The following is a 14,408-nucleotide window of genomic DNA, read 5'->3' as shown; positions in this document are numbered from 1 at the left end:
CTGAAGATGCCTGATGAAGCAAACAGGACAACATCATCTGCAAAAAGCAGTGACCCAATCCTGAGTCCACCAAACCGGACCCCTTCAACACCCTGGCTGCCTAGAAATTCTGTCCATAAAAGTTATGAACAGAATCGGTGACAAAGGGCAGCCCTGGCGGAGTCCAACTCTCACTGGAAACGGGCTCGACTTACTGCCGCAATGCGGACCAAGCTCTGACACGGTTGTACAGGGACCGAACAGCTCTTATCAGGGGTCCGTACCCCATACTCCCGAGCACCCCACAGGATTCCCGAGGGACACGGTCAATGCCTTTTCCAAGTCCACAAAACACATGTAGACTGGTTGGGCAAACTCCCATGCACCCTCCAGGACCTGCTAAGGGTGAAGAGCTGGTCCACTGTTCGCGACCAGGACGAAAACCACACTGTTCCTCCTGAATCCGAGGTTGACTATCCGGGACCCTCCTCTCCAGAACCCCGAATAGACTTTTCCAGGGAGGCTGAGGAGTGTGATCCCTCTATAGTTGGAACACACCCTCCGGTCCCCTTTTAAAGAGGGGACCACCACCCCGGTCTGCCAATCCAGAGGCACTGTCCCGATGTCCATGCGATGTTGCAGAGGCGTGTCAACCAAGACAGTCCTACAACATCCAGAGCCTTAAGGAACTCGGGCGTATCTCATCCACCCCGGGCCCTGCCACCAAGGAGTTTTTGACCACCTCGGTGACTTCAGTCCCAGAGATGGGAGAGCCCACCTCAGAGTCCCCAGGCTCTGCTTCCTCATTGGAAGGCATGTTAGTGGGATTGAGGAGGTCTTCAAGTACTCCCCCACCGACCCACAGCGCCCGAAGTGAGGTCAGCAGCGCACCATCCCACCATATCGGTGTTGACACTGCACTGCTTCCCCTCCTGAGACGCCGGACGGTGGACCAGAATCTCCTCAAGCCGTCCGAAGTCATTCTCCATGGCCTCCAAACTCCTCCCATGCCCGAGTTTTGCCTCAGCAACAACGAAGCCGCATTCGCTTGGCCTGCGGTACCTATCAGCTGCCTCCAGAGACCCACAGGACAAAAAGTCCTATAGGACTCCTTCTTCAGCTTGACGGCATCCCTCACGCCGGTGTCCACCAACGGGTTGGGGATTGCCGCCGACAGGCACCGACCACCTTGCGGCCACAGCTCCGGTCAGCCGCCTCAACAATAGAGGCACGGAACATGGCCCATTCGACTCAATGTCCCCACCTCCCTCGGGGCGTGGTTGAAGTTCTGCCGAGGTGGGAGTTGAAGCTACTTCTGACAGGGGACTCTGCCAGCCGTTCCCAGCAGACCCTCACAACACGTTTGGGCCTACCAGGTCTGACCGGCATCTTCCCCACCATGAAGCCAACTCACCACCAGGTGGTGATCAGTTGACAGCTCGCCCCTCTCTTCACCCGAAAGTGTCCAAGACATATGGCGCAAGTCCGGCGACACACCACAAAGTCATCATCGACCTGAGGCCTAGGGTGTCCTGGTGCCAAGTGCACATATGAACACCCTTATGCTTGAACATGGTGTTCGTTATGGACAATCCGTGGCGAGCACAGAAGTCCAATAACAAAACACCGCTTGGGTTCAGATCGGGGGGGCCATTCCTCCCAATCACGCCCTTCCAGGTCTCACTGTCATTGCCCACGTGGGCATTGAAGTCTCCCAGCAAAACGAGGGAATCCCAGAAGGTATGCCCTCTAGCACCCCTCCAGAGACTCCAAAAGGGTGGATACTCCAAACTGCTGTTCGGCGCATACGCACAAATAACAGTCAGGACCCTGCCCCCCAAAAAGGCGGAGGGAGGCTACCCTCTCGCCCACCGGGGTAAACCCCAATGCACAGGCTCCAAGTGGGGGCAATAAGTATGCCCACACCTGCTCGGCGCCTCACCGGGGCAACTCCAGAGTGGTAGAGAGTCCAGCCCCTCTCAAGGAGATTGGTTCCAGAGTCCAAGCTGTGCGCCGAGGTGAGTCCGACTATATCTAGCCGGAACCTCTCGACCTCGCGCACTAGCTCAGGCTCCTTCCCCTTCAGAGAGGTGACATTCCACGTCCCAAGAGCCAGTTTCTGTAGCCGAGGATCAGACCGCCAAGGTCCCCGCCTCCGGCCACCACCCAACTAACACTTCACCCAACCTCCTTTGCCCCTCCCATAGGTGGTGAGCCTATGGGGAGGACCCAGGTTACCTCTTTGGGCTGTGCCTGGCCGAGCCCCATGGGTGCAGGCCCGGCCACCAGGCACTTGTCATCGAGCCCCTCCCCCAGGCCTGGCTCCAGAGGGGGGCCCCGGTGACCCGTGTCCGGGCAAGGGAAAACATTGTCCACAGTCTTTATTCTTCATTGGAGGTGTTCAAGCAGCATGTCACTTTTTTTAAATAACGCACCTCACCTCTGTGGAGATGTGAACAAGAGATTTAAATAGAATTGATTTGACAGGTGTTCAGGCAATTATCTGCATTATGCACCTGCAGAAGATGTACAGGTAAACACAGAAATGTCAATGGTTCAGTCTGTCAATTTTGTACGGTCAGCTAAGAATTAATTAGACGCAATATATCATCTATCCATCCATCCATTATCCAACCTGCTACATCCTAACCACAGGGTCACGGGGGTCTGCTGGAGCCAATCCTAGACAACACAGGGCGCAAGGCAGGAAACAAACCCCAGGCAGGGCGCCAGCCCACCACAGATATATCATCTATATAAGCTGTAAAGCCTTCTACATCAACTACATGACTCAGAAATTTGTTCCAGATTTCTGACACACTTCATGTAAAGAAATGTTTCATGTCTTTCATCATAAATACGTACATTTCTAATAGTGTCTTAAACTGTATGTTTCACTATTTAACTTTTATTGATGCCTTTAGGAATTTTGAAGACCCAGAGTTAGATTGTTAGGGAAGAACATGTCATTTAGTCCTGAGATCCATTTGGTTGCTTTTTCCTCTAGAGCTGCTAGTGGATCCAGGCCAAGCTGACCATTGACCTGAAAGCTAACTGATGTGTTAAGCTGATCTTTTTGGAGACTCGTGAGCTTTAAAGAGATGACCAGTTTAAGAGCCTTCTTGGCAGGTTCAAAGGTAGCTATGGGCTGGGTGCAAGATTTGGAAGGTGGATAAATGTGTTTGACACTGGAAAAGTGGCCTTTAAGTGATTTTTTTTCTTTTTTTCTGCTTATTGCAGCCCATCATTATACCTGCTTCTGATTTTTGGTGAGCTTAATACAGAAGATTAACAATATTAGACAGCATTTTATTTTGAAGGAGTGCTGTGCTATCTAACAATGCATGGATTCCTTGATTGGTGCCCCTTTTACCCTTTGCAATCTCTTTTCAGTACAATCTGAATGTTGCTTTTATTGAAGCATCCTACCCTCATGAGTTGAGTTCTATAGCCTTACTGGTTTTTCCACATTAATTATAACCTGACAAGTTCATCAAACTTTCGACACTCCTTTGTCAGCAGACATTCTCAAAGACTGAGTCTTGTTAACCCAGCCTCATTGAACACACCCTCTGTGTTACAGTAGCAATGAAAACAAAAGGAGATCTGGCCTAGCCATTCTCTTTCTTAGTAATTTCCTTTGTTGTGTTGTACTCAGAGCGACATTTTATGTTTTCCTGTATATAAAAAAATTGAAGCATGATAAAGTGACGTATCAAAATGAGTTAGTCATGATACTACGATGTACGGATTTTGAAAACCAGATGCTACTGATTTTCATTCCAACTAATTTCTTAATGGATGGACAAATATCATTTTTTCTTCAACTCCATGTTTAATTTAAACTATTCCATATGAGCACTTTAACTGCCATGCTGTGTGGAAAAGGATTAATTCAGGCTGGTGCTGATTCACTTCTGGATGTGGGATAACATGGGTAAGTACTGTCCATTGTAGTTTCACAGTCTTTAGTGTTCTCTTTTTATGTCTGTTATTGTATACTTTATTAACAAGAATGCATGACAGAGGAATAAGCCTTGCTCTAATATGTTAATGCGACAAACATTTCTAGTTAGATTATACAACTCCAGTTTTTTACAGGGTGTCCCATAAATCTGCAGTCTCGGGAAAGAGAATGACAGTACAAATACATTAATTCAGAGAATGCACTCAGTATCTCCATGTTTGTTCCTGATGCAACAATCCATGCAAGATTTGCCAGATCTTGCAGATATCACAGGATATTCCACAGGATTTTTAATTTTCCTCATGATTCCGGCTTGGTATGACACAGTGTATTTTAAATCCTAACAACAACAACAACATTTATTTATATAGCACATTTTCATACAAATAATGTAGCTCAAAGTGCTTTACATGATGAAGAAAAGAGAAAAAAAAAGACAAAGTAAGAATTAAAATAAGTCAACGCTAATTAATATAGAATAAATGTCCGATGGCCAGGGAGGACAGAAAAAACAAAAAAAACTCCAGACGGCTGGAGAGAAAATAAAATCTGCAGGGGGTTCCAGGCCATGAGACCGCCCAGCCCCCTCTGGGCATTCTACCTAACATAAATGATCAGTCCTCTTTGTATTTAGGGTTCTCATGGAAAGACTTGATGATGACGGTCATGTAGACTTCTGGCTTTTAATCCATCAATGTAGGAACATCAAGGTGCTTTGATTAGGTGGTGGTGGTGGCGCAGGTCGCCACCGCAAAAAAACGGGAAAAGAAACAGAAGAGAGAGTAGGGGTTAGTATGGATTTTAGAGCCACCATGAATAGTTACGGTAATAAATTGAATATATAGCGTATCAGGATTAAATTAAAATTAAGTTATGAGAAGGCCATGTTAAAGTAATGTGTTTTTAGCAGTTTTTTTTAAAAGTGCTCCACTATATTAGCCTGGCAAATTCCAATTGGCAGGCTATTCCAGATTTTAGGTGCATAACAGCAGCAGGCCACCTCACCACTTCTTTAAGTTTAACTCTTGGAATTCTAAGCAGAAACTCATTTGATCTAAAGTTACGATTTGGAATATAAGGTGTCTGAATATCACATATTTCTTAAAGTATGTTGATATTCTCAGGCTTAGAACATTGTAAAAGATTGTGAGAAATTAGCATAGTATTTACAATACAAGAAAGGCTGAAGCATCTACAGATTTTACATTTTCTTGAATTTTTCAGAATCTGTAGTAAAATGTGTCTCCATTCCTAATGAATTTTAACATTGTTTCATTACCTGGGGTTCTGTATTTTCATCATTACAATCAAATAATGAAAAAGTTTGTTAAACTGAGGTTATCTGAGCAATTACTGATTACCTTCGTGCACTTGCCATTTTTACATAGTACTAAAATACCAGATAAATGTGTTAAGCAGAGAGGGAAAGCAAAAGTAAAATAATGAATATAGTGAAGGATGTGTGGCTGACAAGAAGTTCCCAGAACAATGTCTTCACTAGGATGACACGGGGCATGGCCTCCATGACACACAGAGTGAGAGCCATACTGAAAGTAGAAGAAGAGAATGCAAGGGTAGGTAGTGGGGCTCAGTGTAGTGTGTGCCGAGTATCCTGGAAAGATAATATGTAGTTGCACCTACACAAGAATCAAAGGTGGTGGTCTAGGAAAATAAAAATTCAATTCCTCTCCATAATCATAGGCAGATAACAATGGCACACACTCATCTGGTTGGCAACATCCTCTGGCCACTTGAGAACACTTAATACCATAAGTAGGTGTAGTAGTGGTATTGTTACATGTGCAGAGTACTTTGAATTTCTTACTTGCATGTCTGAACAACATGTGGTATTTTGTCACTCTTTGGCAACAAATGAAGCATTGCTGACTTCTGACAGAATTGAAAGCAGAGTGGCTGCCGTGGAGACCTTGTCTTTTAAGGGTAAATTCAGGCTAATGGGTGCAGGGGGCAACACACCTGCTATAGCAAATTCTAGCCTATTGTATTGGAATTAATGTTGAGTTTCCATTAACACGGGAATAGAAACTAAAGCTGCCTCATGACTAGAGTAGTGTAGTCAGGGCTAAGAGTTAATGGGGACAGCTAAACTGGCAAAAAGAGAAAACCAGACTGCTACATGGTGAGAAAAAGGGTGCTGTTATGTGTTATTTTGGTGGCAAGATACCCCATGAGACTGAAAGGAGTTTAACATCCATCAGGCCAGCACAGAGAGACTGCAGGCTTACTTTCGCTCTGTTTATTTGCACTTTGTAAATTCTCCATCTGTTCAGCCTTCAATTTGATTTAATGAAAAAAGTTTTTTTTTTTCTTTTTTTTCAATTTTTGCTTTCTTGATGGTGTTCTGAGTGCAAAAGACTGGTGGAAGGACCTCCAAACTTTTCATAGCATTTACAGCTTAAGTAACAAATCTATCGGCCATGATCTGTCCTATTATGATCTACTGTAATTACCCTAAAACTTGCTTGTGATGCTTTATGTTTAAAAAAAAAATTCCAGAATCAACTTAGAAAATTGCAAGCATGCTTTACCAGGGGGAATTAGATTGAGCAAATACCTCTTAAGAGATAAATATCATTTGCCATTTTATTGTTACCTTATATACACCTGAAAAAAACACTACAAAAAGTATATACTGGAAAGTGCTCAAAGAGCACTTGACACAAAATACCAGTACTCCATAGTAAATAAATAAAAAGGTTGCTTTTGTGTTTCCTCAGTATTTTGCAATGATTTTCCAAATGATCAACTGGCATCTTATGCAGGGGATTGTTCCCCTCTTGTGCCCAATGATTTCTGGGCTTCCCAGTGACTCTACCCTGTATAGGCAGGTTACGAAGATGGATGAATGGATGGAAAAATGTTTTTCTTATAAAACACAATAGTATTAAGGCAAAAGTTTGGCAGTAATTCCCCACAGACCCGGACACCTGGGTTTGATTTCTGGACTAGGCACAGCCTTTAATTCTGTTTGAGCATTCACCCAATGTCTGCATTAGTTTTTAAAAAGCTTCCTTCTGCATCTTAAAGATGTCAGCATTTGGTTAATTAGAATTTCCAAATTTTCAGAAGTGTGAGTGTCATATCCTGCATTGGTTTTAATCTTGAACCCAATAAGCAGGACACTCTGAAATATATTCTATCTCCTCCATTGTCCAAATAAAGGATACAGCATGTTCCAAAAATAGGTGAAGGTAACAGCATCACACAATGCAATAAAGCAAGCATTTAGATTGAAGTAATCTGCATAATGTGTTTGCTTGAGTTTCTTGGTCATCTATTCTTCTGTTTCTAGTAGGATTTGACAACTGATCTTTCATTATTATATCATTTTATTTGTTCATGTGTTGTCAATGAGTGTGGAAATCTGTGTGAATCTACCCTGTCATGGACTGTGCAACTTCGGGGTTTGGTTCCCACATTGCACCAGTGTTGCTAGGATATAAACTGGCTACCAGTAACTCAAAAAGAAGAGATATGTTTAGTACAGAATGTGTAAGAATCAATACATATATTAAAACAGAATTGAAAGACAGACTTAATTAGAAAAAGTACAGAGATGTCAGCACCCTATACTGTAAAGCAAGTCGTAGCTTATTTGTTTAAGAAGGTTGAGATTCCATTGAGTGTGTTTTCAAGGGTGTTGTATTAACCCTTAACAAAATTAAGAGTGCTTTTCCAATAATCACAGGTATCTGTAAAGTAAACCAGTTTCTTTGTTTTTACAGGGATTTCCTATGTGGTAAACAGCTGACGATAGATTGACAAACAGTTTATAGTTTTGCAAAAGTCTATTGCTAATTTTCAAAAGACATGCATAATCCAATCTGTTCATTCAAACACATGCAAGCTATTATGTTAAATGTGAAACTTAATGTGTAAATTGCAGCTGTGTATTACACATAACGGCAGTATTTGTTACTTGTGGTGTGAAGGTGGATGTTATGAGTACAGACTGTCACAAATCTCTCATTCTAGGAACCTGTTATTTATTACTGGCTCATGCCAAAAAAGTTCAGCTCATTCCCACTTTACATGTTTCTTCCTCTGTTGATGTTGGCTGGATTCTTGCAGAGGATAAGCAAATATGTTCTGTAAAAGGCTAGGTCCCTCCCTACTATTATTTCTAGAGCTTAAGCTCTGCGGTTGCCATGGAATATTGTGGCCAATATTCAAAACATATCTCCCCTAAAGAACCGGCAAGTTTCAAGGTAGTAGTTCCAAATTATTTGACCATATTTGTTTTAATAAATAGTGGATGAAAAAGCAAATAAAATAGTAGGGTAGCATAATTTTTCTTGGCATTGACAATATAATTCACCCATAGTGAATCAAACTCCAACTTTGCCTCACTTTCTTAAAGTGATTTACACGTGACAATAGTACTACTGCTACTATTATCTTCTATAAGACAGCAACAAGTGTAACATTTGACTCTTAAGAATGAATGTGTAGTGTGTCTCACTGCTGCTGCTGTACTTAACTTTAACTGCCAAATTACTATCAATCCAGGGCAATGGTTCTCAAACAGTGCACCTAGGTGTACCACGAACATTACTGAAGAAGTAATTAACCCCCTCCCCACTCTTACACAAACTTCAAGTTGGACCACTACCGCACTGCCCCCCAGATTTAACAAGGAGAGAAAAATTTTCATACATTTTACCCTGTGCCACAAACAAAAACATTTGAGGCCATAAAAATTTGAGAAGATTAGTCCTCAAGTGCAAACTGGATTTTTTACAGAAGCTCTTTAAATAAGTAAATATACACAAATAGGTAGATAAGTAAATAAATGCACACACACACACACATGCACACTTTGGTCTGAATACAAAATAAAATTAGAAAGAATGTATACTTCTGACTTGGCTGTCACAATTAAAGTGAGACATTATGCAGATGTATTGATGTTGATAAGGACACCCCCACATTGTAACTTGACACACTTCTGCTAAATTTACGAATTTGTTGGCTGAAAGTCCTCAGTCTTAGTGTGTCAGAGAGAGGATGTGCAGCATTGTTCATAATGGCACTCAGTTTTGTTTGAAGTCTTTCCTCCAGGGGATTCAGAGTGTGTCCTGTAATTGAGCCTAACCTTTTAATTAGCTTGTTGATTTGGTGGCCCTCTCTTGAAGTGATGATACCAGCCCAGCACATCACAGCATAGAAAATTAATGTACATTCAAATTAGTAAATTGGAGAGCTGGTGATCATACAGACATGGTCAGGCAAGAAAAACTTAATAATCTCTTATCATGAAAATGGAAATTAACAGAACAGTTAAGTGGATGAGCAGAAGGTCATGAAACACAAATCAAGCAATCCCCATGTGCAAATGGTGAAGTAAGTTGCTCAATGTCACAGAGTGAGTCAGAGATAAGAACTGAGCAGGTAACCTTCTAATTGTAGTACTGATGCCTAATCAGTAAAACCAGTGCCTGTCTGTTTATAAAGAGTACCCTTAATAACAGCATCTTTTAGGGCCAAACAGTCCTCTGGTGCTGGCTGAATAACTGCAGTTATTTTATGACAGTAAGAAGAAGCTATGGTCACTGATCAGTAACAAGATGGCAGTTTGTCCAAAGGTACAATCTCCCCTTAAGGCATCTGAACTGAACCGTCATCCAAGGATCACGTAGTAAGTGAAATGTCAAGTAGAAGATCAGCACAATTTGGTTCCAAAATTTCTTTAAATAGGGTTCTCCTTTCCAGAAGTTATTTTAAAGTTTTCAAAATTGGTCCCAAGAAAACATTCCACTTAAAATCCATGTATTAAATATGTTTAATTACAACATGGCAACATTGCACTGCCACATACCAGGCCAATTTAGATTGGTTGGTTTGCTCAACATGCACAGCCTGGTATACCCTGGCAAAGTGCTGTACAACTAGGCTAAATGAAGCCAGTTCTGGTACCGACCACTTCTGCATTATCTCAGCAAAACACTTTGATTATAAGAGTGGTCAGTTTGATGAGCTGAGAAAAGGCAGTGAAAATGGGAGGCTTTATCTAAAGAGGAAAACGCTGCCGTGAGGGAAAGGGATCAAGTGCGTATTGTTATACCAAACCAAATGGACAACCCATGAATCGATTAAAAAACATAATGTCTATGTTGATTATTTAGATTTCAGCCAGTATTATACAAGCCTCTTGTTAAAAGTGGTTTGACCACTGAATAACTTGCTAAAAAGTTAAATAAAATAAAAATGAAGAAAGATGTGGCAAAATAAAACATACAACACGAGGAGAAACACTATTGCAAAAATGTTAACAAAACACAAAACCATGTAAAGAAACAGGTAACTGTACTGTCTGTGCAATTTAAAGTACCACATTATGTTGAACCCTTGCAAAAAACGTCCAAAGCAGTACTATCCATATGTCGATACTAACCGTTGCAGGCAGTGATTCAGCTGGACATACTTTGATTTGGGTGAACCAGAACACCTTATACCCACATGTTTAGAATATGGGAGAAAAAACAGAGAAAGTCCACATACATATGCAGATAAATATGTTAGCTGCATACAGTCTGTGAGCAAGAATGGAATTTAGGCCAAGTGTGCTAAATCCAAGAGGCAGCAGCACTAACCCTTTCACCATAGTGTCACCAAATGTCAAGGAATTCTGTGTAAAATATCTTATCATCAACTACACAAATATGTCAAAATAAACACCCCATAATTGTGAGCAAGGGAAAACTCAGTCGCCCTAACAGTAATAGTAACATTTCTGTTCTAGGATTGTTTTGAATGATTTGTTAAAACACGTTAAGATTTTAGTTCTATTAATAAAATTTTCACAGGTAAATGTGACTTTGACAGGCTAAAAAGTTGCAGAAGCCACCAGACATCGAAATGTCCCCAGTTATTTCTTTGGGGTTTGTTGTCTGGAGTGTGCACTGCTCAGCACAAAATGCCTTTTAAAAAGAGCTTGAACAAAGTCTGGAATACAATTACACAGCCAGTTTTTAGGCTATCTCATATTTTAGTTCATCTGTCTGATTGGCGTTTTAGAGAAGTTACAGGTAAGACATTTGCAAAATATGTATTACCTCAAAAAAATTCTAAGATTAAAGCTGTAGCTCCTAAGTGTCTGTTTTTTCTATATATGTACTACATAAGTCCTGTGATATGCAATTTACAGATTCTGTACACTGGATGTGACTGATGTTTAGGCCGAGAGATTTGCGGCATATTTTGATGAGCTCAGAATTCCATAAAGACAGCCTTACTCACTTGTTCTTAGTCATAACATAATATTTGCTTACCCCTTAATCCATTTCAGAGTTGTTGGAGTCCGGAATATTTCACAGCAGCACTAAGTACAAGGCAGAAACCAACCACGGATAGAGCAAAAGTCCATCACTAGGCCACTCATAACCAAATCCTCTTTGAAGCTGATGTGAGCAACATCATATCATCATCATGTGCCTAATAACAGCGATTTCTGTATAAATTAACATACACGTAAGGATTTCGCTGTCCTCAGTACAAGGAGCAATGGGCAGACACACAAAAAAGGTCATCTCATCCTCTAAAGCGAAGGAAGCAGCCCTTTTACACTGAATTTACAGTGGTGTGAAAAACTATTTGCCCCCTTCCTGATTTCTTATTCTTTTGCATGTTTGTCACACAAAATGTTTCTGATCATCAAACACATTTAACCATTAGTCAAATATAACACAAGTAAACACAAAATGCAGTTTTTAAATGATGGTTTTTATTATTTAGGAAAAAAAATCCAAACCTACATGGCCCTGTGTGAAAAAGTAATTGCCCCCTGAACCTAATAACTGGTTGGGCCACCCTTAGCAGCAATAACTGTAATCAAGCGTTTGCGATAACTTACAATGAATCTTTTACAGCGCTCTGGAGGAATTTTGGCCCACTCATCTTTGCAGAATTATTGTAATTCAGCTTTATTTGAGGGTTTTCTAGCATGAACCGCCTTTTTAAGGTCATGCCATAGCATCTCAATTGGATTCAGGTCAGGACTTTGACTAGGCCACTCCAAAGTCTTCATTTTGTTTTTCTTCAGCCATTCAGAGGTGGATTTGCTGGTGTGTTTTGGGTCATTGTCCTGTTGCAGCACCCAAGATCGCTTCAGCTTGAGTTGACGAACAGATGGCCGGACATTCTCCTTCAGGATTTTTTGGTAGACAGTAGAATTCATGGTTCCATCTATCACAGCAAGCCTTCCAGGTCCTGAAACAGCAAAACAACCCCAGACCATCACACTACCACCACCATATGTTACTGTTGGTATGATGTTCTTTTTCTGAAATGCTGTGTTCCTTTTACGCCAGATGTAACGGGACATTTGCCTTCCAAAAAGTTCAACTTTTGTCTCATCAGTCCACAAGGTATTTTCCCAAAGGTCTTGGCAATCATTGAGATGTTTCTTAGCAAAATTGAGACGAGCCCTAATGTTCTTTTTGCTTAACAGTGGTTTGTGTCTTGAAATCTGCCATGCAGGCCGTTTTTCCCAGTCTCTTTCTTATGGTGGAGTCGTGAACACTGACCTTAATTGAGGCAAGTGAGGCCTGCAGTTCTTTAGACGTTGTCCTGGGGTCTTTTGTGACCTCTTGGATGAGTCGTCTCTGCGCTCTTGGGGTAATTTTGGTCGGCCGGCCACTCCTGGGAAGGTTCACCACTGTTCCATGTTTTTGCCTTTTGTGGATAATGGCTCTCACTGTGGTTCGCTGGAGTCCCAAAGCTTTAGAAATGGCTTTATAACCTTTACCAGATTGATAGATCTCAATTACTTCTGTTCTCATTTGTTCCTGAATTTCTTTGGATCTTGGCATGATGTCTAGCTTTTGAGGTGCTTTTGGTCTACTTCTCTGTGTCAGGCAGCTCCTATTGAAGTGATTTCTTGATTGAAACAGGTGTGGCAGTAATCAGGCCTGGGGTGGCTACGGAAATTGAACTCAGGTGTGATACACCACAGTTAGGTTATTTTTTAACAAGGGGCAATTACTTTTCACACAGGGCCATGTAGGTTTGGATTTTTTCTCCCTAAATAATAAAACCATCATTTAAAAACTGCATTTTGTGTTTACTTGTGTTATATTTGACTAGTGGTTAAATGTGTTTGATGATCAGAAACATTTTGTGTGACAAACATGCAAAAGAATAAGAAATCAGGAAGGGGGCAAATAGTTTTTCACACCACTGTATATACTGTAAATTACTTGTCCCAATGCCTTAGTTTTTTAATTCCAGATTTTTTATGCTTTTGCTATTTATACCAAATTTCTTAATTACAGTTACATGAAGAAATCCATTTTTAGCAACCTTACATGTATGGACCAAAAGCACTATATTAGTTCTTCATTTTGTAAAAGTGTGTGGACTACTGGTAGATGTCACAGACCTGTCCATATATCCATTTATTTTACCAGCATAGGAAATTTGGCAAATGAGAAGAGACCACTAATCCACCCAGCTTTCCCATCTAGCTAATAGGTAAACTTTGCCAGTGTCTCATCTATATACTTCTTAAAGGTTGTCAAAGTTTCTGCTTCAGCTACATGGTTCCCATCACTCTTTGCATTAAAAAAAGTGCTTCCTGGCATCATCCCTAAATGCATTTTCCCTTAATTTCCAAAGGTATATATGTAATTCACCATTTATTTAAATGAATTTGTCTGGATCTACTTTATCAGTGCCTTAGTGAATTTTGAAGACCTTAGGTCCCCAAATAGTCTCCTCTGTTCAAGATTAAACAGGGTTAATTCTCAAGAGTGTCAGATTCTGACATGTCCTTAAGACCAGAGATGCACTTGGTTTGTTTCCTCTGCATTGCTTCAACTGCTTTTCTACTTTTTACTCATTTTTTTCCCAGCTATTCCAGTTTTTTCCTGCATCCCAAAGATGTGTGTTAAATTAATTACTGACTGTGACTGCTTGTTAACAAATGTGTTCATTGACATGCTTAGCACCCTTTTAAGCATTGGATCCTCCCATATGCCCCCAGATTGTCTGCTGCTTTTGCCATCCAAGAAATGAATTAAGTAGGTTCAGCAAAAGAGTGAGTGGGACAATTTATTCAATGTGCCTAACGATGTTAGTGGATTTTCTGTGGAAACAGAGAGTAGATTTTACTAAAAGGTCTTTCATGGTCCTCCAGCACCACCATATTTGTGAAGAAGGCTCAACATTTACATCACTATTTGAGCTGGCTGAGTAACGTCAGTTGCAACTTTGATCTCAGATCATCAATAACCTCTACAGTTTGACAGTGGATTTGATATTGACTAGTTGCATTACAGTTTGGCATGGAAATTGTCTCACTGTGGCAGACAAGACCCTGCAATCAATGTTTAAAATTGCCCAATTTAAACTGTTGTCAAGCTCCCATACGGCATATTCGTGACAAGAGATGCCTTAAAAATCCCTTTATGTTGTGACAGATCCCACACGCCTCTGCAACTAA

At 41.1% G+C, this 14,408-nt stretch overlaps 1 protein-coding gene across 4 annotated transcripts in view; it reads left to right on the top strand.

Annotated features, from left to right (window-relative positions):
- The window catches only part of LOC120543152 (dynamin binding protein), a 211,627-nt gene that overhangs the window by 112,729 nt on the left and 84,490 nt on the right, over positions 1-14,408 (top strand). The window contains exon 1 of one of the 4 annotated variants that reach the window (XM_039776083.1): positions 3,898-3,916. The exons of the other annotated variants lie outside the window; for them this stretch is intronic. Within the exon in view, the coding sequence (XP_039632017.1) occupies positions 3,901-3,916 (16 nt within the window). The 5' untranslated portion in view covers positions 3,898-3,900. Of the gene's footprint in view, positions 1-3,897; positions 3,917-14,408 lie in introns of those variants that run through there. 4 annotated transcript variants of the gene reach the window in all.

This window comes from Polypterus senegalus, chromosome 1, assembly GCF_016835505.1.
Source record: "Polypterus senegalus isolate Bchr_013 chromosome 1, ASM1683550v1, whole genome shotgun sequence".
Taxonomy (NCBI): Eukaryota; Metazoa; Chordata; class Cladistia; order Polypteriformes; family Polypteridae; genus Polypterus; species Polypterus senegalus.
The sequence above is the reverse complement of the archived record's forward strand: the minus strand, read 5'-3'. Positions and strand labels throughout refer to the sequence as shown.